This window comes from Onychomys torridus, chromosome 18 (genome assembly GCF_903995425.1).
Source record: "Onychomys torridus chromosome 18, mOncTor1.1, whole genome shotgun sequence".
Classification (NCBI taxonomy): domain Eukaryota; kingdom Metazoa; phylum Chordata; class Mammalia; order Rodentia; family Cricetidae; genus Onychomys; species Onychomys torridus.
Window position 1 is genome coordinate 61460899 of NC_050460.1, and position 24813 is coordinate 61485711.

The following is a 24813-nucleotide window of genomic DNA, read 5'->3' on the forward strand; positions in this document are numbered from 1 at the left end:
GGGCACTTTCCTCACTGAGACCACCTTGGCTCATTCATTTCATTTCTATTAATGGGGCTTATCCACTTTGGAATATGTATTTCTGGCTGTTTTTTCCACTTATGTATCATAATCCAGTCTATGAAAATGATAACCTATCTAGTTTCCTATTGTTGAACAAGTAACTCTTGCCTTTTCCCCCGATTCCAACCATGCTTCTTCTACTTATCACACAGAGTATAAGTATAATAATCTTGTCGAGGATTAACACTTAATAATAGTGAATTCTGGGATGTGCTACCTTCAGCTTCACTAAATGCTGTCAAATAGTCTTCTCACAAGTTTCTAATCATCTAGGTTTCTACCAGAAAATGCCTGTTAATTCCAGTGTTCTACCTTTCACAGTAACACAACACTGAGGGTTTTTAACTTTAAAAAGTTAGCCTGAGGGCATGGGAAGGTTTGGAGTCGATTTTCACACACTGTGTTCTCTATTTTACACTCTGTCTATATCTTCTCTTTGCGGCTTTTTATTGTTCTATATTTTCTCACTGTTTTGTAAGAATTTTTGCACATTCTGCATACAGAACGTCTGCTGGCTCACACCGTCTTCACCCCACCTCAGGGTGTCTTTGTCCCTTCAGTGGTGTTTCTTCTTTTACATTTTGTAATGTTAGAGATATCACTTTCTGTCACGTTTCTGTCCATAATATTGTTCATGTGGTGGTAGAGATGAAGGAGGGGGAGAGAGAACGAGAGAGAGAGAGAGAGAGAGAGAGAGAGAGAGAGAGAGAGAGAGACTAAGACAAGAACTTCACCAAGAACTAAAGCTGCGTTATTTATTTATTTATTTATTTATTTTTAAGTTTTGTTTTTTTTTTAAGGGTCTCATGAAGCCCAGGTTGGCCTTGAACTCACGATGTAGCCCTATTGGCCTTGAACTCATGATTCTTCTACCTCTACCTCCCAGTTACTAGGGTTACAGATGTGAGTCACCACACTTTGCCAATCACAGCATTTTAGAAGCTACTTTGAGATGTGACATCCCCTCAGGTCCGTATACACACATACTCTGTGTGCAGAAGTGAGTCATTAAAACTCAGGTGCTTTGTCTGTATTGTGTAGTCAACCTATGGCTTACCCCTCATTCGAGTCTCAACAAATTCCCAATTCTGTAAGGAGGCTCTGTGAAGATCAGTAACTATCCCAAGCTCCCGTGGCCAATATGTAGTGTAAGCAATACTTAAACTTAGTTTTTTGTTGTTGTTGTTGTTGCTTTTCTGGAGCTGAGGATCGAACCCAGGGCCTTACGCTTAGCTAGTCAAGCGCTCTACCACTGAGCTAAATCCCCAACCCCTTTTCTTCTTTAAACTGAACTCAAATTGTTTTCAATTAGCCTGGCCAATTCAAGTGAGAGACTAAACTTCCGGTTCTTACACAATTTAAATAAAAAGACTAACCCCCAGTTCAAACTTTCACTGTTCTAAAAAGAGTAAACTTCCACCATGCTGCAGTTTTCTACGAAGTTGCCGCCCTGAGGGATGGGTGGTTATTCAACGCAATTAAATATAAACAAAATCAGGTCACTGAGTAACACCAAAACTGCAGATTCAGCGCCACATTGGGTTTTTTTTTTTTTAAAGAGTTTCCGCCTTTGTGCGCAATGGCATCCTGGGAATTGTAGTTTCGCCATTGGCAACCTGGTTCACTGAGATCCAATCAACAGGAAGCCAACAACCATATGCACCACGATTGGCTGGGAGTCGCGGCCGCCCGCTCCTGGGCGGGTCACTCCGCCTAGTGCAAAGGCAGCGCACGGTCTTTGCGGAGCTTGTGGCCCGCTGGTTTGTTGGCAGAACTGGTCGGCGATCCTCCAGGGCGGCCATGGCAGAGCCACAGCCCGCGCCCAGCGGCCTCACGGATGAGGTCGCCCTCAGCTGCTGCTCCGACCCGGACCCCAGCACCAAGGTGGGCGACAGGGCCTGCCTCCCTGGCGGCCGGAGCGGACCTAGGACTCTGGCCCGGCAAGGCTGAGCCAAATCCTAACCTTATCTAGTTGCAGGTCCGCCGACTTAAGGCGTGGGAGAGACAGAGCAGGGCCGGGGTGGGGTGGGTTATCCCTTTCTTTAGAAAGTTATTTCAAAACATCTGACCCCATGTTCATTAATTTTTTTTTTCACGATGTCTTGAAGCCAGCCCAAATCTGGGTCAGAGTCCATGTATGTGGGTGTAGCTGCCCCTCGGTCAGACGCCGTGGCCCTTTAGGGGGGCAGTTTTAGAACTCCCATAGCTAAAGGACCCTGTCTATAACTGGTCCCTCCAGACGCACTCATTTTCTGTAGTTGCCTCGCCTCCAGCTTTCACTCCTTCAAACTGCCGCGGTTGCTCCAATTTAAAGCCTTTCTTGGCTTTTGCTGTTGCCCAAGACCACACTTCTGTCCATCCTGCCCACCGTGAGTCTGGGGGAGAAATTGCTGGTAATAGGACTTCGATCTGAAGAGACTCTCGGACCCTCTTCTTCTGGCCCTTTGGTTTTGCAGTTACAGCCTAGTAAGCGGCATATAGGCGATGGCATGGGGAAGCTGTCACGTGACATGACTGTACTTCCAGTCGCGAAAACTCATTCAGGTGTGGTGCCTCACTGTCTGTACACGGCCAAAAGTTCGACGTTGTGGCTGATGGAGAAATTTAGTCCTTTGAAGTCATCTGTGTCAGTAAACACCTTTGCATCTATTCATTTTGGTGTATCATTTGTAAATCCCTTGAAGACTGAATGTGAGCTTTATGCAGACCGCTAGGAGGGGCAGATAGATGGTGAAGGACTTTGGTCCCTGCTTGTTCTTTGCCTTAAGGGCAACGAGAGTCAGACATACTGTAATTGCCAAAGCCTTTGACTAGCACAAGGTGTGTACTTAAAAAAGATCTTAGTCACTAAAAAATTAAGGCAGGAAAGAATGAGTACACACACACATCTTCCCACACCTTTCACTTACACATACCTTAGTTTGCATTTATTTTTTAACACTTATTTTTTTGTGTGTGTGCATGCATATGTGTGGCATACGTGTGGAGGTCAGTGGACAGCTTTCCATCCACATATGTGTGGGTCCTGGGAATCAAATTCAGGTCTTTAGGCTTGGCAGCAAGTGACTTTACCGCTGAGCCATCTCATTCCCTAGTTATTTTATACATAAATATACATAAATTGGTTCATTCCATGTGAATTAGTTTTACACATTACTCAAAATTTTACCTACCTAGCCATTTAATTTTCTTCCTTTTCTTTCATTCTTCTTTGTTTGTTTAGACAGAGTCTCGATTTTCCTGGTCCAGAACTTGCTATGTAGACCAGGCTGGCCTCAAACTTATGGAGATCCAACTGTCTGTTTCCCAAGTGCTGGCATTTTAAAGGAGTGCACCATCCCAACCAGCTCTTGCTGGGCTATTTCTTACAAAGCAAAAGCAGATTCTAGGCACTGTTCTGTGTCAGCTGACTTCCTCGGTCACTGGGGGTTTTAGGTAGCAGGCTGTTTCAAACAATATGAGTCCAGGAACATGTTTGGCCTTGAATTCAATCCTTACTATCCAAAAAAAAAAAAAAAAGAAAGAACAAAATGAATGAATATATTAAAATTCCAGGAAGATCTTTAAAAATAATATGAAGTGTACTTTTTTGTATCTTGATGTACATTCCACATTCTCCAGATTTCTCTTGATTTGGAATTATCTTTTGAGATTAGGCATCTTTTGGTCATGGGCATACCATGTGCAGATGTAAAGTGAGTTACATAATGTCTGGTGTGTGTGGAGTGTGCTAGAAAAGTCATATTCTCACAACATGACTTTTACCTTTAATACTTCTAGTCAGCCAAAACCACATTAAAAAGGAAACAGAACTAAATAAGGACACTTCCATTTCAATGCTAGTGTCCCTATAGGTTTTACTAATCATAACATTCTCTGCAGCTGAATTAATTATATTTTATATTCTATATGAAGCTACCCTAGTTCCAACACTTATTATTATTACGCGATGAGGCAACCAAACAGAATGATTCATTCATAACCGCCCTGTGAGGAAGGGAGGATTGTCTCCATTTTACAAATAAGGAGACTTAGACACAGGTACGGAGTGACTTGCCTAGTGTCCCATCCTCTACCCTCTCTGCTTCTAAGATAACTCAAACTGTGGTTGGAGAACTTGCCATGGAGGGAAAGGCGAGGGGAAGCCTTCAATGCATGAAATTTAGCTTGATTGTATACTGACTGCAGAGAACATGGTAGGCACTTTTGAGTGGGCGTGGATTCTGGCATAAACAAGATGAGGACTTCACCTAACATACACCAACTCTGACAGACTTGGGATGGATGGGCTCTTGGCATCACAAAGCATCCCGAGTGTATTGGTTGCTTTTCTCACCGCAGTGACCACATTTTGAAGGTGCATTCCATGGTGGTGGGAAGACATGGGGCAAGAGAGGCTCTGGCCTGTGGCATCAGGAGTGTGAGGTTGCTGATCATGTTGTATTTGCAGTCTGGACGCAGAGTGAGATGATTCTGTGCGTGTAGCTGACTGGCTTCCTACTTCTTATTCAGTCTGAAAGCCTACTCCACGATGGTGCCACTCACATTCAGGGTGCATCTTCCCGAATTAGTGAAGCTGCTCTCAAACTTTGGGTGATTGTAAGTCCAGTTTCAAGTTCTCATTGGAGATGAACTATCCAGAGTTTTCAAAGGCACACCAGTGGTATATTGTAGGCACAGGGTGTTGGGGAGCTGGAGCCCTGCATTGGAATCCTCATGTCCTTAATTACTCCCATCTTGGCAGGGCTCCTGTGGCCCGTAAAAGGAACGTTAAGATGACTCAGCTTTTGTGGGGGTACGATAAGCTGAAATGGGTTATGTTAGCCTATGAAGATAGGGCTCAGGGTAGTGTTTCAGCTGTGAGGGTCAAGGAAAGCATTAAGCAGAGCGTAGAGAAGGCTAGCCTGGCAGATTGGAGACCCGTCATGAGGAGAGAAGCCTGAATGAATGTCATGTCTAAGAAGGTTAGGTTAGGATTGTGTATGTGTGTGTATAAAACCTACATTATATATATAGTAGGTAATTACATACAATGTATATACAATATATATATATACATATACTATATATTTGATGTAGGTAGAGGGGGAGGGGAGGGAACACAGCAATCATTGGGGTACTCAAAAAACTGAAAACTCTTGTAATATTTGTTTTTCTCATCATACAAAGATTTCTACTTGGCGAGTTTGGAATATGTGTGTATGTTGAATCCAGAACTTTGGACTTGCTAAGCACAGATGTGCTCTGATGCTGAGAGACACATCCTTAGGCTGGAGTTATACGAGTGTATTTTGCATGCATGTAATGGAAATACATATTTATTTGTTGGGAGAACGCTCTTTCCAGTGATAGGCGTTGGGCATAGAAAAGGATCGGCATAACCAGTGTAAGGGTGCAGTGATAAAGATGATGCTGAACAAGGGTACAGCAAACAAACTGGGCCTTGTGGACGTTGATCCCCAAAGCGTTGAGAAGCTTTTTTTTTCTTCTGTAACCTAGGATTTTGATTCTAGAACTATCCCTCCAAATTGCCTTTTTTTTTTTTTTTTTCTTTTCTTTCTGGAGCTGAGGACTGAACCCAGGGCCTTGCACTTGTTAGGCAAGTGCTCTACCACTGAGCTAAATTCCCGACTCCTCCAAATTGCTTTTGAGTAAGCCTATAAGAAGCGGAGAGCAGTCCGGGTGGAACTGGGGAGGACTTGAGCTATGCAGCGGTTATTAGGAAGGCTAGAAGGAGAATTCCCAGGGGGTTAAGCAGGCAAGGAAGTGGAAAGCTTAGCTTAGAATCTGTTGAATACACTTCAGGTTGTTAGGACTGAACTGGGGAGACTCTTCAGAGGAGAACCAAGGAAGACTTCCCACGGGTCTCCCTTGGGCTAAGGCAGAGTGGCTGGGGCATCCTCTCTTGTATCTGGGCTGCGGCGCTTTTGATATTCTGGCACAAGTAGATGTGGTGACTAGGCCGCAGGTGGGAGTCCAGAGTTGAGGTTAGAGGGTTGGGCTGGGGAATGGAGATTTGGTAACGAAAACCAATCGTGTAATGGAACCCCTGTGTTTGTTTTATAACAGCAGCAGCAAGACAAATAAAGTGGTTTGCCCTGGGCCAGGCATTCTGCTAAGTACTTTAATACGTTACTGAATTTATGCATCAGCTCAGCATATTATGACTTATGATGGTCATCTCAGAGGTGTGGAAACAGGCTTGAGGAAAGTAACGACTCTCAGTGTCACAAGTATAGAGCCATGTTAATGCAGAAAAAAGAAAAAATGTGAGGCATGGTGGTGTGTGTTTGTAAGCTCAGCAGTAAGGAGGCAGAGGTAGGTAGATCCCTGGAGCTCTCTGGCTAGCCAGCCAGGCCTGCTCTGGGAGCCCCAGGCCAAACAAGGGACTCTGCCTTCCAGAACAAGGTTGACGGATTCTAACAGCATCTGGAGTTGTCCCCTGGCCTCCGCATGCATGGACACACATGTGCCCCTGTATACACAAGGACACAAAGAAGTGTATGACCTCACAGCTGTGTAGAAGTCTGACAAGTGCTGCTGGTTTACAACCAGGGTCTGGGCAGGGCTTCCTTCCCTACTGGAGGGATCCAGAGAAGCCTTCCAGCTCCGGCTGTTGCCTGATCTCCTTTCCTTTCAGAGGTTGGCCAACCACTCCAGTTTCCTTGCTTGTTGTTAGTGGCCAAAATGGTGGTGGTGATCTGTTTCTCAGCCAGCCTCCACAGTGTACTCTTCCTGATGTCCCTTCAACCACACCTCTCCTCATCATGTCTGCCATGTGCTGACTCTCCTCTGTCTTCTGAGGCTTTTAAGGTCCCTTGTGATTGCACTGGCCCGCCTACTTAACCGAGGCCGGTCCCTACCCCTCTCTCCCCTTTAAGTATGTGTCGGTATGTTGGTGTGTGGGCAGGTGCATGTGAGTGTAGGTGCTTGTGGAGCCCAGAAGGGGTGTCAGATCCCTTGGAGCCGGAGTTATAGTTGTGAGCTACCCAATGTGGGGTGCTGGGAACTGAACGGTCCTCTGCAAGAGCAGTTCATGTTCTTAACTGCTGAGCTGTCTCTCCAACCCCAGTCTCTGTATTTTAAGGCCATTGGGTCAGTTAATTCCATCTTCAGAGTCTCTTATAATAGAACCTAAGTTAGTGTCTGATAAAATAATCTGGACCTTGTTCAGAGCTGATTCTGTGTCTGTAGCTCTTCCCTCCCCCCCAGGGCTATAGTGCAGGGGCAAATCACCAAGCCTAGTGTGAGAAACTCTCTGATGAGGCCTGCCAAGGGACAGCCTTTGAAATTACCTCTGCGTGGCCTGAAAGAGCATCTCAGTGGACTTGGCCATCATCAGCGTCTCAGTGGACTTGGGCTCCCCACGCAAGCGCAGTAATTGATAGGGAAGCAGCAGGCGCTCACATTCGCTGGGAGAGGGAGATGCTTGCTGTAGCTTTAGCATCTTGTTTTAATCTCTGCTTAGACCAGCATCTGACATGAGAGTGTGGTCTTGCTGCTTTGTAAAAAGTCTGAGACTGTTTTGTCTCATTTCACTGGGGTCCCAGAGTGACTTTGTAGGTGTTTCTATGGCCGTGTTCAGAAGACAGAACCAGGGAGGGGGTCAGTGCCTGGCCAGTGAGCTGCTCTATCTTTCTTACCTGACTGTCAAAGGGGAGGGCAGCTCTGGATGTGAAAAGGCAACATAGGTCCGGGAAAATGGAGCCTCGAGCCAGCTGCCTCGTACCTGGGTGCTCTGTGGTGTAATGAGAGGAACACACCAGGAGAGCCTCACTGAGGCTCAAAGTTCAGGGTACGGACTGCCCAGCTGTCCCCAGGAAAAGGGAGTGCAGTACCGCCAAAGGAGTTTGGGGTTTTATAGGGTGCTTTTAGTGGGGTGGGGGTGGGGGAGGAATTCTCACAGGCAAAAGGGGCTGCCGTAAGTAAAGTTTTATGGGGAGGGGGAGGGCCCTCTGGCTGTTAGAAGAGCAGGAGGCTGTGGGCAAGTCTTCTGCTCAGAGGAGGGGTCAGCAGAAGTGGAGAACGTTCAGTTTCCATTTCCCTTAAGAGACTCCGTTCCACAGGGGTCCTCCGTCTTGGTGTCTTGGGTGACACCAAAGATCTGGGCCAGCCCAGCAGTTGCTGTTATTTATTAAGTGGCACTGTTTACCATATGAGAGAAGCCACGAGGCACAACGAAACCCACTATAAGAGTTTATTACCAGGTGGCGGTGGCAGTGGCGCACGCCTTTAAGCCCAGCACTTGGGAGGAAGAGCCAGGCGGATCTCTGTGAGTTCGAGGCCAGCCTGGTCTACAGAGCAAGATCCAGGATAGACACCAACACTACACAGAGAAACCCTATCTTGAAAAAAAAAGTTTATTAAGGGAAGGGAATAGAAAGGGTATGCATAGGCCTATGGAATGACCGTGCAGGAAGAAAGGGAAGGAATAGGTAGAACCCACTTTTATAGCCACCGCCGCACTCCTCCCCCACCTCCCCACCCCCTCCCCTTGCATGCACGTATGGGCTAAGATAGCTATGCCACACATGTGCATAGATTATATGATCATGCTTTGCACAGATTATGTAGGACTTATATAGTATGTAAGGTGCTGGGATGACTAAGCATCTTGCCTGGCTACTGGACAGCACATGTTTGGTCATGTAGCTGGGGGAGTGGCTAGGAATTCTAACAGTTACCACTTCTGAACAGTGAATTTACGTGCTCTTTAAGATCACTTCGTTATGATAGACAATGAATAGTGTATTTGTATTTACATGGTTTAAGTTAGGGGGAGGAGGCTGTTTGGCCAAAGCGTTACTTGTAGGCACCATTTTCCTGTCCCACAGCTGCTCTCAAATAATCACTCAGAGGCTTAATATAAATTATAAATGCTCAGGAAATAGCTCAGGCTTGTTACTAGCTAGTTCTTACATTTTATGTTAACCCATATTCCTTATTTACCCTCTGCCACATGATGGTACCTTTTTAGTGTGGTATGTTCATCTCCTGCTTTCTCTGCATCTGGCTGGCAACTCCTGGCTCCTTCCTTCTTCCTCCCAGCATTCTCCTAGTCTGGCTCTTCTAGCTAACCTTCTGTTCAGCTATTGGCCAGTCAGCTTTTTTTTGGTTTGTTTTTGGAGACGGTTTCTCTGTAGCTTTGGAGCCTGTTCTGGACTAGCTTTGTAGACCAGGCTGGCCTTGAACTCACAGAGATCCACCTGCCTCTGCCTCCCGAGTGCTGGGATTACAGGCGTGCACCACCACCGCCTGGCTGGCTTTCTTTATTAAAGCAATCACAGCAACAAATCTTCACAGTGTATAAAGGGATTATTACACAGTCATTACTTTTCTCATTGCTGTGATAAAATACCCTGACCAAGGCAACTTGGGGGACAGGGCTTATTTCAGCTTGCAGTTCAAGTTACACTTCCTAAAGGTGGGGAGATCATGATGGCAGGAGCTGGAGGTGGCTGGTCACATGACAGCCACAGACAGGAATCAGAGAATGAGGGATGTTTGTGCTTAGGTAGCTTTCTTTTTTGTGCACTTCGGGACCCAAGCCCATGGAGTGGTCCCACCTATGTTTATGGTGTGAGGTCCCACTTTGATTAATCTACTCAAGATTTAGCTCCATGTAAGAGCACTTAAGGCCCTGAGTTTGATCTTCAGCTCTAGGGGAAAAAAAAACTGAACCAAAACAAGACCAAAAAAAGCTGGGCAAGTGGTGGGGCACTCTTTTAATCCTAGCATTTTGGAGGCAGGGGCAGGTAGATCTCCAAGTTCGAAGCTAGCCTGGTCTACAAGTTCCAGGACAGCCAACGAAACCCTGTCTCAAAAAAAACCAAGAAAAAAAAAAAAAAAAAAAGGAAAGAAAGAAAAAGAAAATCCCCAAATCCCTCCTACATGCCTGGAGGCTAACCTAATCTAAATAATCCCTTACAGATGTGCCCAGAGGCTTGCCTCGTGGTGATTCTGTGGTGATGCTGTTCTTGTTTTTCACAGCATTAACTATGAAAGCTGCAGAAAGTGATCAGAGTTTTCAGGCCTGTTGTGTTAAGTCCACAAGTGCAGCCGAGTAGCACTGATTAGGGTAAGAGGTGGCTGTGGTAAAAAGAAAACCTGAATTTACGAGAATTAGATAATTAATGTCATTGCTCAGTGTTGGCTTCTCATTTTTAAAATGGAGATTATGTTTGCACATATAAATACCTCATACTATTATTATCAGGCGGGGGGGGGGGGGGGGGGGAAGCGGGGGGGGGCGTAGCTCAAAGGAGGCCTGGGGTTTGACTCATAGAACTGGGCAAGGTGGTGGACACTTGTAATCCCAGCACTCGGGAGGTGGAGTCAGGAGCCTTAAAAGGCCTAGCCAGTCCCCCAGCTACGTGACCGCGCTGTTCAGTAGCCAGGCAAGATGCTTAGTCATCCTAGGGCCTTCTGCCTTTCGTGATCCGTGCACTGCGTGATCACAGTGTGGTCATGTAACCTAAGCATTTGCATGGCATTGCCACTTAATAAATAACAAGGGGTATCAGCAGATCAAGGTCAGTCACCCTTGGCTACATAGTGAATTCAAGGCCAGCCTGGACTACAGACAACCTTGACTCAAAATATAAGATAGTTACTGTGCCTAAAGAAATCAACTCCTAACTGAAGTGTTACTAGTAACTTTAACCCTATGAATTTATGCGTTGTCTACCCTTTTTTCAGTTAACCCTTTTGTTTTCCGTGGAAATCAAAGGGTTTCACAAAGGTGTTAAGACACTACCTTTTTCGCTTCTCGGTTCTCTAGGAGCCTTTGTAAGAGCTTGATGGTTAACATGGTTACAAAGAACCTCAGGGTGGCACAAAGGGTTAAAGTGAGAGGAGCGTCTCAAGGCAATTTCTTTCTGCGAGAAGTGTGTGCCAGAGCCCTAGGACCAGCAAGCACCCTGGGGCAGGACATGCACTTGGTTTTTATACAAAGTCAGTTGGTGACTGTCTTCCCCATCGCCTGGGGGCTGACCTCACAGTCTTTCCCCATTGACTAGTTTTAAAAGAGTTCTTGAAAAGCATAGTGGGGAGGGGCCAGCTGATTCAGGCCATCAAGTTCTGGGATGGGGTCTTTTCTTACTAAATAGTTCAGCCAGGGTATTTATACATTCATCAAAAAATATTATGGAGGCAGGTGGATCTCTGAGTTCAAGGCCAGCCTGGTCTACATACTGAGTTTCAGGACAACCAGGTCTACACAGAGAGACCCTGTCTTGAAGAAAACAAAAATGTGTGTGTGTGTGTGTGTGTGTGTCTGTGTGTGTCTGTGTGTCTGTGTGTCTGTGTGTGTCTAATTTTAGAGCCAGACATGGTAGCTCACACATTTAATCTTGGCACTTGGGGAGAAGAGTCAGGCTGATCTCTGTGAGTGTAAGGCTATCTCAGATTTGCTTAGTGAGTTCCAGGCTACATGAGACCTGGGGAGGGGAGGCGGGGGTAGATTATAGAGGATGGGTGCTTTGTTTTGCCAAATAAAATTGTAGTTTTGGTTGCACAAAATCAAGCTACAGAAGGGATGCACTTGTTAGTAGTTTGTTTGGAAGGTAGTCACCGGAAGTCCCATGGAGTGGCGAAGTGCCAGCAAAAAACATTGTTTTCTGCCCCTGGGGGTGAGGGGGCAGGTGGGAGCCAGTCACTTTATAATTGTCTCACTAAAGCGAGTGCTGGTGGCTCTCGTCCGTCACCTCAGGACTTGTGTGTGACAGCTGGAAGGCCAGTCTAGGGCCAGTTGGTGACGCAGCAAGTTTGAGGGCAGTGTGGGCCATATGAGCTACTGTCTCAGGAACCCAGAACCTGACCCAACAACCACAGAGGTCCCGACCAGCCTAGTGACTAAGAAAGCCAGGTTTTCAAGTCACTCTAGTCGAAGGGCATTCCTGGAACCGAAAATCACTGGTTCTCAGCTGCCCCACCCAGAAGCCTGCAACTGGACAACGCTGGGCAGAGAGCTTGGGAGTGGAGCCATAGGTGTGGGAACTGTCTGAGGAAGCTACTGTTGAGGCTGCAGATGGGGTTTCCTTTCTTGTTTTCTGTTTGCTGGGCTGTTACCGGAAGCATAGTGAAAGTTGCTGTGTTGAAAGGTAAAGATACTTAACACACACTGTTGTTTCTCCTTAGGACTTCCTGTTGCAGCAGACGATGCTGAGGATTAAGGATCCTAAGAAGTCCTTGGATTTTTATACTAGGGTTCTTGGAATGACGTAAGTATTTCTTCCTGCCTTAATGTTGAAAACCACAGCATTAGAGAAGATGGCTCAGTGGTCGGAGAGAACTGGCGCCCCCAAAGTGGTCCCTAACCTCCATACCAGTGCCAGGGCATATGTCCCTCCCTCTCAGGAATAAATACACGTTAAAAATTAGCAGAAGGTCTTCGGTTGTGGAGCCTGCGAGGAGGCCTGAGCAGACAGCACTCTGGTTAGGCTCTGTTTGTACCAGGCACAAGGCTTTCATTTTCTTCATAGTCCCTTCTGCCTAGAACTGGCCAGCTAAGCCAGCATGTGTTCAGGCCCTTGATGCTCAGACTGCTTTTACCCCGTTTGCTTCTGAAGTCTTGAATGTCAGGACACAGGATTTAGAAAATGAATGGATTTACTTAAAATCGGCCTCCATTCCTTTTTTTTTTTTTTTTTTCTGGAGCCGAGGACCGAACCCAGGGCCTTGCGCTTGCTAGGCAAGCGCTCTACCACTGAGCTAAATCCCCAACTCCCCATTTTTTTTTTTAAGATTTATTTATTTATTATGCATACAGTGTTCTGCTTGTATGTATGCCTGCAGACCAGAAGAGGGTGCCGGATTTCACTATGGATGGTTGTGAGCCACCATGTGGTTGCTGGGAATTGAACTCAGGACCTCTGGAAGAGCAGTCAGGGCTCTTAATTGCTGAGCTATCTCTCCAGCCCCCTATTCCATTTTTATAGGCTGCATTCTCTCTTGATAAAGGGGTAGTAGCCACGGGGGTTTGTAACCCTTTGAATATTTGGTGTGCTGACTTATCTTTTCCATCGGCTTTACTGGGGTATAACTGATGATTTGACTTTCCTTGGTTCGTTTCCTCATAGCATGAGGTTTTTGATGACATACATAATTAAATGAAGTGATCTTTAATTTAATGCCTTTCATTTACTTCCACAAATTTTGAGAGAACAGCCCAAGTAATAGCTCTCTATTATGTATGCTTAGAAAATGCGGCCAGTTCTGAAAAAAATATAGAACAAAGAGGAATAGCTCCTTCCCTGGGTCCCTCTCTCTAAACTGCTCTTAAATTGTTGTGATCCAAGGGGTTGGGGATTTAGCTCAGTGGTAGAGCACTTACCTAGCAAGCGTCAGGCCCTGGGTTTGGTCCTCAGCTCCAGAAAAAGAAAAAACAGGAAAAAAAAAAAATGTTGTGATCCTTTCCAGAAAAGGTGGCTTTCCATGTGTGTGTAGCATATTTTAGGACAGAGTAAAAGCAAATCCGCCGGACACATGCCATCGCCAGGCACCAACCTTGCTATCCTTGTGCCTTTCCACAGACCTTTCAGATAGCTTATGGCCTCCTTTTTTTTTTTTTTTTTTTTGGTGGAGCTGAGGATTGAACTCAGGGCCTTGTGCTTGCTAGGCAAGCACTCTACCACTGAGCTAAATCCCCAACCCCTTATGTCCTCCTTTTACACTTGAAGATAGAAGTTTCTGGGCTCAGACCTCACACTTGGCAGAGTTGAGTCCATATGCAGTTGACTCCACTGCTGACCTTTGTTTTCAAAGAGCTCTCAGACTGAGTGCAACTTGACCCTAACCTGATTCACTCATTCTGCAGAAAGCAAGTGGCTTCCTTTGCTTTGGTTTCCATCTGATTGGCCATTAAGGCCAGTACAGTCTGCAGTAGCTACTGCGGTTTTTTAATGAATTCTTGCCACGTTGGGCGCCAAATGTAGACGTAACCGTCTTGTTAAATAAGAAACACAGAGCCAATTACAGAGTTAAAAGCCAAGAGGTCAGAGCAATAGCTGAGAGCTGAAAACCTTACCCTTCACTGCTGCTCTGTCTTTCCCCTCCTCAAGCGAGCTACTTCCTGTGTCCTGTCTTTTATATAGACTTTCTGTTTTGCCTTCTCATTGGTTGTAAACCCAGCCACATGACCTCCTCATCACTGCCTGTCTGTACAGACCTCCAGGTCTTCTATGGTTGGTATTGAGATTAATGGCGTGTGTCGCCATGCTGGCTGTATCCTTGAACACACAGAGATCCTGCCTAGCTCTGCCAAGTGCTGGGATTAAAGGCGTGCACTGCCTCCACCCAGCTTCTGCTATGGCTTGCCCTGACATCAAGGCAACTTTATTAATATACAAATAAAATCACATATCAGTATAAATAAAATATCACTATAACAGTCATGTTAGTAGGGGCAGAGATAGTTTTCCAGATGGTTCTATTTGAGCTGTTTGATCCCTTTGTGCAGTAAATTTATTTGTGGTTAATCAGTGCCTAAATGTAGTGATCCAGACATATTGATAACAGGGATAAATAGGTAAAATATTGGAGCAGACTCTGGAAACTTGGCTTTGGGTGCAGGGGAATGGCTCAGCTGATAAAGCGCTTGCCATGACAGCATGGGGATTTCAATCTGCCAGAACCCATGTAAAGGTGCTGGGTGTGGTGATATGCACCTGTAGTCCTGTTGCTGGAGAGACAAAGATTCTAAGACTGTCCTTGCACTCAGGAGGCAGAGGCAGGTGAATCTCTGAGTTGAGGCTAGCTTAGCCTACTTAGCAATTCCAGACCAGCTAGGGTCACTTACTGATACTGTCTCTGGGGTCGAGGGTGAGTGAAAGACAGTGGAGAGCAGTTGAGGATACCCTGTGTCAACCTCTTAACCTCTACATGTACACGCACACTCCCTATACATGTACCCATGTACACACACACACACACACACACACACACACACACACACACACACAAAGACATTTTGCTAGGCTTCAAGCACTTGCTATTGATTATGAACAGGGTCATCTTTGAGCATAATCAATCCTCAGTGATCTGAAAAGGTGGTATTATGTGTATTGCTCTGCTTGCCTGTGATCTTCCGTTTGGTAAACTGTAACTTAACTTTCTTAGAACCTCGGGACTCCTTCGCCCTTCCTATCAAGTCTCTCCTTGTCCCTCGACTCTCCCTTCCACCTACAGTCATCAAACTTAATGAAGTCTCTGGAGACTGGCTCTTGCCCTCCGCTCCCTTGTTTGCCACGTGGAAGCTGCTCCTGCACGACCTTTCCATGTCCCGTGACCTTTCTGCAGTCCTAATCCTGGTTCCCCTTTCTGCAGTCTTTGAGACTTTAACCCTCCTGTTGTTGACATTCACATCTGTAATATTGATCTGCCCTCTCTCCTGACACCTATGCTCAATTTCCTTTCCTGGCACTTTCCGAAGAACTCAGTAGATGCGTTTAACTGACAGAATGATAGGGAAAAGGATTGTTCACTGAAAACAAAAGCCCGAAATATCTTTCCCTGTTTCTAAACAAGCACTGTCATCCTAGCTAAATCTCACTAAATTGGAATACTTGAGAGATGATTGTGCTAAGTCATCCTTGGAAGCTGAGCACTTGGGAAGCTGAAGCAGGGGGTGGACGAATTGGTGCTATCTAATGAGTTCAGGCTATCCTTGGCTACACAGTAAGAGCATATCTCACAAAACAATGAAAAGAGAGAGAGAAAGACTTGAGGAATTACAGAACCTTGCCCCTCACGGCTTGGCATTAGAACCCTGCCTGGGGTACTGAAGGAGTGAAGGGAAAACAGACATTAAAGAGACAGCTATGTGGGCGCAGGGAAGCGGGGATCAGATGGTCTGAGCACTCTGATGGAGTGGTACCAGCCACGGCAAGAACCTGGAACCGCAGTGTGCTTCTTCTGTCACTACAAGGGAGGGCTAGTCTAGTCTCGGTAGGAGGTGTCTGTAGGCAGCAGTCTCGGCCAGTAATCATCCCGAAGAGCAAGCTGCAGATGCCAGCTGTTGCACATACTTGGCCTACAGGAAGGCTTTGCCATCCTTCTGAGCCTAGGGGTGTGCTGGGGAGCTCTTCTCTTCCCATGGGTCTGAGCATTGGTCCTTAACATGGCCATGCTCATGTCAACAATACCCATTCATTCAAGACTTGATCCACGTGACACTTTAACTCAATGCCTCCTTGGCTCTCAGAACGGTGTGTGTGTGTGTGTGTGTGTGTGTGTGTGTACTCAAGGGGACATACCATGTATAAAGCCAGAGGTCAACTTTGGGTGCTGTTTCTCCAGAACTGACTAGTTTTTGGGACAGGGTACCTACTGAGCTTGCTGATCAGCAGGCCCCTGGGGTGTGCCTGTCTCTGATTTCCCAGGGCGGCTATTGCCAGCACACACCATCATGCCTGGCTTTTTACATAGGTGTGCTGGGGACCAGACGCAGGTCTTTATGCTCCTATGGCAAGCACTTTATAGATGGAACTATAAATGACATCTTTTTTCCCCACTTATTTTTGACAATTATATATAGTTCATATTCCAAGTGGACCATAAGAATTATGTTGTGTTTATTATCAACTTTTGCTATTGTAAATGATTATCTTTTAATTTCAGGCTACTCCAGAAGTTTGATTTTCCTTCCATGAAATTTTCCCTCTACTTCTTGGCTTACGAGGATAAGAATGATATCCCTAAAGATAAGGATGAAAGAACAGCATGGATGTTTTCCAGAAAAGCTACACTTGAGTTGACACAGTGAGTATGCTTTCTTGTCTCTTTATAGATCCTCATTTTTCATAAGGTAGTTAAAGAATCCTTTTTTGTGCTTATGAACCTAAATCAATTTTTTTTAAAATTTATTTATTTTTTCCAGAGTTGAGGACCGAACCCAGGGCCTTGTGCTTGCTAGGCAAGAGCTCTACCACTGAGCTAAATCCCCAAACCCATAAATCAATTTTTAATATTTTTTGAAGTGTGGCTATTTGGGTCTCGATGTTATTCTTATGAGCACAGAGGGAACATTTTTGTTTCAGAGAATATAAGATCCTGAAGTGGCAAGATATTTACCAAACTATAGATTATTAATTTTATTACTTAGATTCTTCTCAAATCTTCTAATATTCATATTTTTGTCCTTTTATTATTTTGATATTCTTTTGATCCAGACATTTTATAGCATATGCTCCTTTTAAAGATCTAGCACGTCATTTTGTAATAATTAACATTCAAATTTTAGCACATGTTTTATAGCCTCAGCATTTAAAAGTACAGAATTAAAGAATTCTCCATCCCTTTCTGTGTTAGCATGTATCCCTTGATTCAGAAAGACTTGCTTAAGTGGCCATCTCTGCTCTAAAATGGAAATGTTCGAATCTAGTCCACGGAGCTGTTTGGATGCTTGCTCGATAATGTGTCTAGTACTTAGTGCAGATAGTTGCTGCCATTTTTATTCTTGCTCTTATTGGGGTACCTGGGTTTGACTGTCTTCTTAACCTAGTTAGGATCTTCTTTGCCAGCTTGCCCTTTCTACAGGTGGAAATTCAATAGTTATAGTAAAGCCACATGCATACAGAGTAGGCCTTCAGAGAGATTCCCTTTCATAGGCTCCTCTAAGGTCAGAACTGTAAGTTATTATCTTAGGCAAGGCTCTTTCTCTAGAAGAACAGAACCAATAGAAGGTAGAGAGCAAAGGAGAGTTATTAGATTGGCTTACACGGTAGGGGTTGGGTAGTCCCAACAATGGCTGTCTGAACACCAGAGAAGCAGAGAGCCCACGGCTGCTCCATCCACAAAGCTGGAGGCCTCAGCAGTCCTAAGCTGCTGTGGAAGGCCTTGGAGGTCCCTAGGCGGCCAGCGAGCTGGAGACTGTCATCAGCAGAGATAGATGCAGGACAGATGGAAGGTGTTACCCATGTTGACAATGGGTCTTCTCTCTGGAAATTCACTCAAGGACACACCCTGAGATGTGTCTACTAGGTTGGTTCTAAGACCCACCATCACAGGGGTTTTCCTTTCTTCTGTAGCAACTGGGGCACCGAGGATGATGAGACCCAGAGTTATCACAACAGCAACTCAGATCCTCGGGGATTCGGTATGTTTGCCACACTGTATGATGTTTGTGGATGTGTGTGATTTTACATGCTATGCATATTTATGGTACAGTAAACCTAAGTCATGAATCACCTAATTTTCAAGTATAACTAATTTATTAGGGATATGGCTATTTTGATTTCCTGCAAATCTTATTTAGCGGCTATCTAATTTCAGTATTAGTCCAAACATTGTGTTTGCTTTTTCATAATATTATACTGTAAAGTCACGTAATATTGTAGAGCTAGGGATAGAGTCCACAGCCTTGCACACACAAGCATTCTACCACTAAGCTGTCCCTCCATCCCTCTAGGAGAGTGTTCAATTAAAAACAGTGATAACTGTGGTTAGTAATTGTGGTGATATTGTGTTCCCCAATATATCATGCACCCTAATAAATTTATCTGGGGTCAGAGGCCAGAACAGCCACTATATTAAACATAGAGGTTAGGCAGTGGTAGTACATGCCTTTAATCCTAGCATTCCAAAGGCAGAGATCTGTCTGGATCTCTGTGAGTTCAAAGCCACACTGGAAACAGCCAGGCATGGTGACATACACCTTTAATCCCAGGAAGTGATGGCAGAAAACCAGGAACTAGCCTGGTTAGGCTTTTAGGCTTTTGAATAGCAGTTCAGTTGAGACCCATTTGGATGAGGACACAGAGGCTTCCAGTTTGAGGAAACAGGATCAACTGAGGAATTGGTAAGGTGAGGTAGCTGTGGCCTGTTTGCTTTTCTGATCTTTCAGTGTTCACCCCAATACCTGGCTCTGGGTTTTATTTTATTAATAAGACCTTTTAAGATTTGTACTACAGCTAATAATAATCCCATTTTCTGGTAATGTCTTGTCAAGTGGCTGAAGAGATGGTACAGTGGTTAAGAACACATGTTTTGTGTTTTTTTTTTCATTTTTCTTTATTAAGAAATTTTTTACTCCACATGCTATCCACAGATCCTCCCTCCTCCTTCTTCCCATCCCCCATCCCTCCTTCCCAAGCCACCCTGCATCCCCACATCCCCCAAATCGAGGTCTCCATAGGGAGTCAGCAGAGCCCAGTACACTGAGCCTAGGCAGGTCCAAGCCCCTTCCCACTGCACCAAGGCTGTGCAAGGTGTCACACCACAGGCACCGGGTTCCAGAAGCCTGCCTATAGACCAGGGACAGATCCCGATCTCCCTGCTTGGGTGCCCCGCAAATGGTTCAAGCCAAATAGCCGTCTTCCATATCCAGAGGGCCTAGTCCAGTCCCATGGGGGCTCCACAGCCACCAGTCCACAGTTCATGGGCTTCCACTAGAAGAACACTTGTTCTTGTAGAGGACCTGGACTTGGTTCCCAGCACCCATATTGTGGTTTACAGCCGTCAGTAATTTCAGTTCCAGGAGATCTGATGCCTTCTTTTGACCTCACTGGGTATCAGATACACACATAGTGCATATACATACATGTAGGTAAACTACTTATTACTCATACAGTAAAATAAATAAATATAGAAATAATGTGTCTTGTCAGGATGGCAGAGTAAAAGCTTCAGTTGGGTAATGAGGTGAATGTCAGCAACCTGTTAAATGATAACCCTTGGGTTTAGATTATTCTAAACAGACTGAGCTATGCATTAGTCAGTATTGGTTTCTTTAAAACAACAATTCAGAGCAACTTTGACTATAACTATAGCAATTTGACTATAACTAGCTCGTCAGACAGCTCCTGGTCCTTTAATACATAGATTTTGAACCTATTTAACTGTCTTCATGGGCCTGTGTTTTGAAGTAAGTTTTGGAAGCCATTTGTGGCACTTGGGTGTACTCTTGTAATAATTTCTTCCTGTGCTTTGTTTTTGTTTTGTTTTTTGGTTGTTTTTTTTGGTGGGATGGTATCACCAAAGGTCACATTGGGATTGCCGTTCCTGATGTCTACAGTGCCTGCAAAAGATTTGAAGAACTGGGAGTCAAGTTTGTGAAGAAACCCGACGATGGTGAGTCAGCCTGATGTTCACCATGTGCCTAGCTGTGATTGGTTAATGTGTCTGAGTGGCTGTTGGGTCATGCTGATTGGATGCAAGTAACAGGAAGCTCCTTTCAGCAGCCCTAGCTGAGAGAATACCTGGCTCTCTTAAGAGACCTGGAAGAGTGGATAGATAGTGTGGCTTCACAGGGACTGGCACAGGCTCTGGGGAGCACGGAAAACTCGCCTCCCCTTTCCTAGCCCTGCCACTTGCTTCGTTGGCTTCCAGCTGTCAGGATTTCAGGCTGTGGGTAGTTGCTGCTAAGTGAATTCTCTGAAATGTATTTTGTTGTTAATATAACTTTGCCTGCTTACTTTAGTGAATAACTGATATTTTTCATTCTTTTATACAATTGTATATGCTTATGCTTGGGTATTTGTCTTGAGATAGCATATATCTGAATTCTGCTGGATTTATATGTATAATTTTTATTGCACTTAGATCTTTTCTTACCTCCTTAATTTTTTTAAAATTAAGTTTTAACTTTGGAAATAGGTTCTTGCCATGTAGCCCAGGCTGCTCATGAACTTGTGGTCCTCTTGCTTCAGCCTCCCTAGTACAGACATTACAGTGTGCCACCACAGTTAAGACATTTCATGAGCTTAAGCACTTAAGAGTTCATTGGTAGAGTCCTTGCCTAGCATGCACTGGGTCCTGGGTTCAATTCCTAGCACCAAAAACCAACCAACCAACCAAACAAACAAAAAATAAAACCAACCAAACAACACATAACAAAAACCCAGAGAAAAATAAATGAAACATTTCAATAAAATTGTTCCAAGTAAAACATTTACTACAGGCTCTCCTCAACAAGTAAACAGCTTTCCTCTCTGCTCACATCCGCCACTGCCGGCACCTGGACCGGGTTATGGATTTGTCGTTTCTTTTTCTTTGGCCTTCACATTGTTTCAAAGATACTATAGTCCAGTATTCTGAGCATCTTCACTCCATTTCTCTCTTGAAGCATCTTTTGGATTTTCCGTCTTAGCACCTCAACTAGGACTATGTCCTGAGGTTTTGTGAGGTTAGACCTCTGACGGCTACATGAGAACTAGGCACAAATGGATGAGTTCTGCTGAGAATCATTTTCATTTTCCTTCGCTCTTGAAAACACTACTTAATTGTCATTCTGCATACACTTGAAATACCTGCTCAGTGTCTTTGTACTTTATATTGCTGTTTTGTTTTGTTTTTTTCTGGGAGCTTTTTGGTTTACCGATTACTTTTCCCCTCACATGTATCTATTCTGATTTTTCCATTTCTTTTTTCTTTGTATTTTCTGTGTGTGGTGTGTATGCGTGTTTGTAGGCCTCAGTTGACAGTGGGCATCTTCCTTGAGTACTCTCCACTTTATTTAATAAGGCAGGGCCTCTTACTGAAGCCTGAGCTCCCTGGAGATCCCAGTCTCACCTCCCTCACACTGGGATAACAAGTAGCCACCAGGCTCGCCCACCTGCCACCTTCTTGGGAGGGTTCTGGGAATCCAGACTCCAGTCCTCATGCTTGCACAGCAAATGCTTTAGCTACTTCCTGTCAGCCCCGCCCTCTGTGGGAGTCTTTGTGCTTTCGTTCCTGGGCTCCCTAACATTTCCTGTCTTAATTCACATTGGCAATACTTCATAGTGTTCATCACTTTTACACGCTTTAATAGCCCTTTGTCCATTGTTCTAATATTTCATGTTGAATTCAAATCTATAATCCATAGAATTAAGTTCCTGGATTATGGTAGTTTGGCCTCTGAGCTATTTTTTCCAACAACCATAAGCTGTTGTAATCCACCAGGCCACATGACTGGCAGAAGAGAATCATCCCTAAGGATCCCTGTGATCTCAGGAAGACAGCTGGATGAGCCCTGGGCTGAGTTCAGCTCTGAGGCTTTCCCCCCTCAGGGCAAAGCAGTGTGAGTAGGAAGACACACCTGAGGTCGCTGTACTTGGGCCTGGACGTGGTAGGGGCAGTAAGGAAGGCCAGCTGGCTTATTCTTCCTAGCTCCCTCATTAAACAAGCTCTCTGTCGCCCTTCACTCTTGAGGACATCTGGGAATCAGTGGTGGAGCCCCTCCCAAGTGCAAGGGGGGCTGTTGTTTGCCACGGGGAGGCAGGAGAAACATCCTGTTAATTCTCCCACAGCCACACGTTCAGAACTTGTGTTCTGACTCCAAGCTACCTTTGTGTGGATCAGGTTCCAACAGTCACCTCCGTCCTCACCCATCCCTCCCAGCCACCACCCTGGAGACTGCTTAGCTGTGTTTCGCCTCCTCTTTCTCACCCTTATTTGTATTCCTTGACCTTGGGGTCAGGAAGCAGACACAAGAATCTGATATCAGAGTTCAGCATCTTAGTCCCCAAATAAATCAATCTCTCAGGCCACATTTCTACAGCTAAGTCAACCGCTCCATCCTGGTTACAATCCCAGGAGTCACAGCCTGACTGACAGGGCTTGGGTTGCCTAGTGTAGTGTTTAATAGGGTTTACATGACCCAAGCCTCTGGTGTCTTGGTTGTGTGAAGAGGCCACATCACCTGTTCCCTTGAGCATACCTCTATCTTCTTTTCCTTCTTAAATAATTTCTGTGATGGTGATAGGGTAACCTCAAAGAGAGGCAAGGACCTGAGGCTTAGCAGGGCTGTGATCGGCTCCTTCTGAAAGGTCATATTAGGATCACCATGCTACCATTGTAACACAAACTTTGTTAGAATGAAATCTGTCAACCATGTGCCTCATTCAAATGCAAATTAAAATTGTAATGGAAATGTGTTTGATTTTTAATGTTCCTTTCTAGTAATGAAGTTTTCATTATACAGGTAAAATGAAAGGTCTGGCATTCATTCAAGATCCTGACGGCTACTGGATTGAAATTCTGAATCCTAACAAAATAGCAAAGATTATTTAGTTCTGTGAGAATGCTCCTTTGAGGTGTCGGTGACGGTGGGGACAAGAAACAGCGTGATACAAGATGCTAAGGCACCAGAAGCATCGAGAGCCGATGGATCTTCGCTCCAGTTCAAGTCGTTCTGAAATCCTTTTCATTGTCCTGTTTCAGTGGCTTTTTAAAAACCCTCCCTCCTCTGTTTAGTCAACCTAATTTTCAAGTGCCAGTTTGTCTTATGACTTTGACAAAGTTATGTGACTTTGCTTTTTAGATAATAATTAGAACGATTCCCTTCAGAGACTACATTTGCTATCCTGTCTCTCTTAAGTATTACTCAAGTCTGGTTTTGATTCATCATTAAAATTTTTGTTTTAAATGTTTCTTTTTCTTACCTTCTGGGGTTTCAGTTCCTCAGAAATAACTTTTCATAATGGAAAGTAAAGAACACTGAACAGAAATGAAACTTCATATGTACTTCAAACAGCATAGTGTTTATTTTACAAAAGAGAAGGCACTCTTGAGAGCAATTCTGAATCACGCTGGCTAGGAAACTGACAGAAATACTAATTTTTATATATATATAGTACTTTGAAAGTTCAAGGACTAACTTTCCTCTGTGGGAGTGTGGAGAAGGAGGAGTAATATTACTAGGTACTTAGACAGTGGGCTAGGCTGCAGCACACTTTATGAGAATGAATACTACAACCACCATGTGAGAAAGCAAGCGGCTGGTCATAGAGACTAACCTGATTGGGTCATCCTTTTAGTATCTGCCTGATGCCTCGCTGGACCTCCTGTGTTAGTCTTCTGCTCTGAGGCCTGCGGTGAGCTTGGCTTTGTGCCCTTTGCTCTCAGGCCTGACTACCACAGTGAAAGAAGCATAGAAGTCTATAGCACAAGGCTGTTCCAGGGGACATTCTGGGTGAGGGAGGCTCCCATGAGTCTTCCCCACTCCAGGGGCCTATGAATTCACTTAGGATAAATTATTTCCAGTGGGAACTCAGATATCAGGAATTAGCTCAGTGGTCTACCCTGCTGAGTGACTGGTGGTGGATTTCTAAGGCAATTTTGAAAACTTTTGGTCTGGAGGATAAAACCCAATTTGAGGTCAAACTACATTGAAGTTTTCTGCAGACTGTAGTAGAAGCCGTCTGGATGGGTGATGTCAAGGGTTACATCTCTAGAAGCTTTGTTTCTTTTTGGGATGAAATGGATTAATGTGGACAGTTTCAACAAATCATAGACTGAAATAAAACTTTAACGCTGTTTAATATGTAAAATTCTGTGTAGCAAATTCTTTCTTATAAAAGGCTAGCTTTGAAGAGAAAGTCTCATAAATGCATGCTGAACCTGCATGCTGACCCAAGGATATGCATGATTCTGTGTAGACTGTAAGCCAGGTAGTTCCTATGGCTGATGAAGTGTAGGAAAGAAAATACAGAACTAGCCACAGAGTGGCTACTCACACCTTTAATCCCAGCACTCGAGAGGCAGAAGCAGATGAATCTCTGTGAGTTCTAGGCCAGCCTGGTCTACAGAGAGTTCTAGTACAGCCAGGGCTACACAAAGAAACTCTGTCTAAGACAAAACAGACAAACAAACAAACAGAACTAAAGGATTTGGGGCACTGTAAGTACATTCAGGAGAAAGACCAGATATCAAAAGGTTGAGTCACAGGAATTTAGGAGGACCAGCTTCTAATGTCCTGTACTACAGTAACCAAATAGGAGGCCTGAACAATTCATCTAACAATTTGAACCTTATTTCCAGGGAGAAAAAAGA

At 44.7% G+C, this 24813-nt stretch overlaps 1 protein-coding gene across 1 annotated transcript; it reads left to right on the plus strand.

Moving 5' to 3' along the window:
• Window positions 1-1757: 1757 nt before the first annotated feature.
• On the plus strand, window positions 1758-24311 carry Glo1 (glyoxalase I). Its single transcript, XM_036168505.1, has 6 exons — window positions 1758-1947; window positions 12202-12284; window positions 16681-16821; window positions 18090-18157; window positions 20041-20130; window positions 22964-24311. Exons 1-6 carry the CDS (start codon window positions 1864-1866, stop codon window positions 23050-23052), a joined length of 555 nt encoding a protein of 184 aa, XP_036024398.1. The 5' UTR covers window positions 1758-1863; the 3' UTR covers window positions 23053-24311.
• Window positions 24312-24813: the final 502 nt, after the last annotated feature.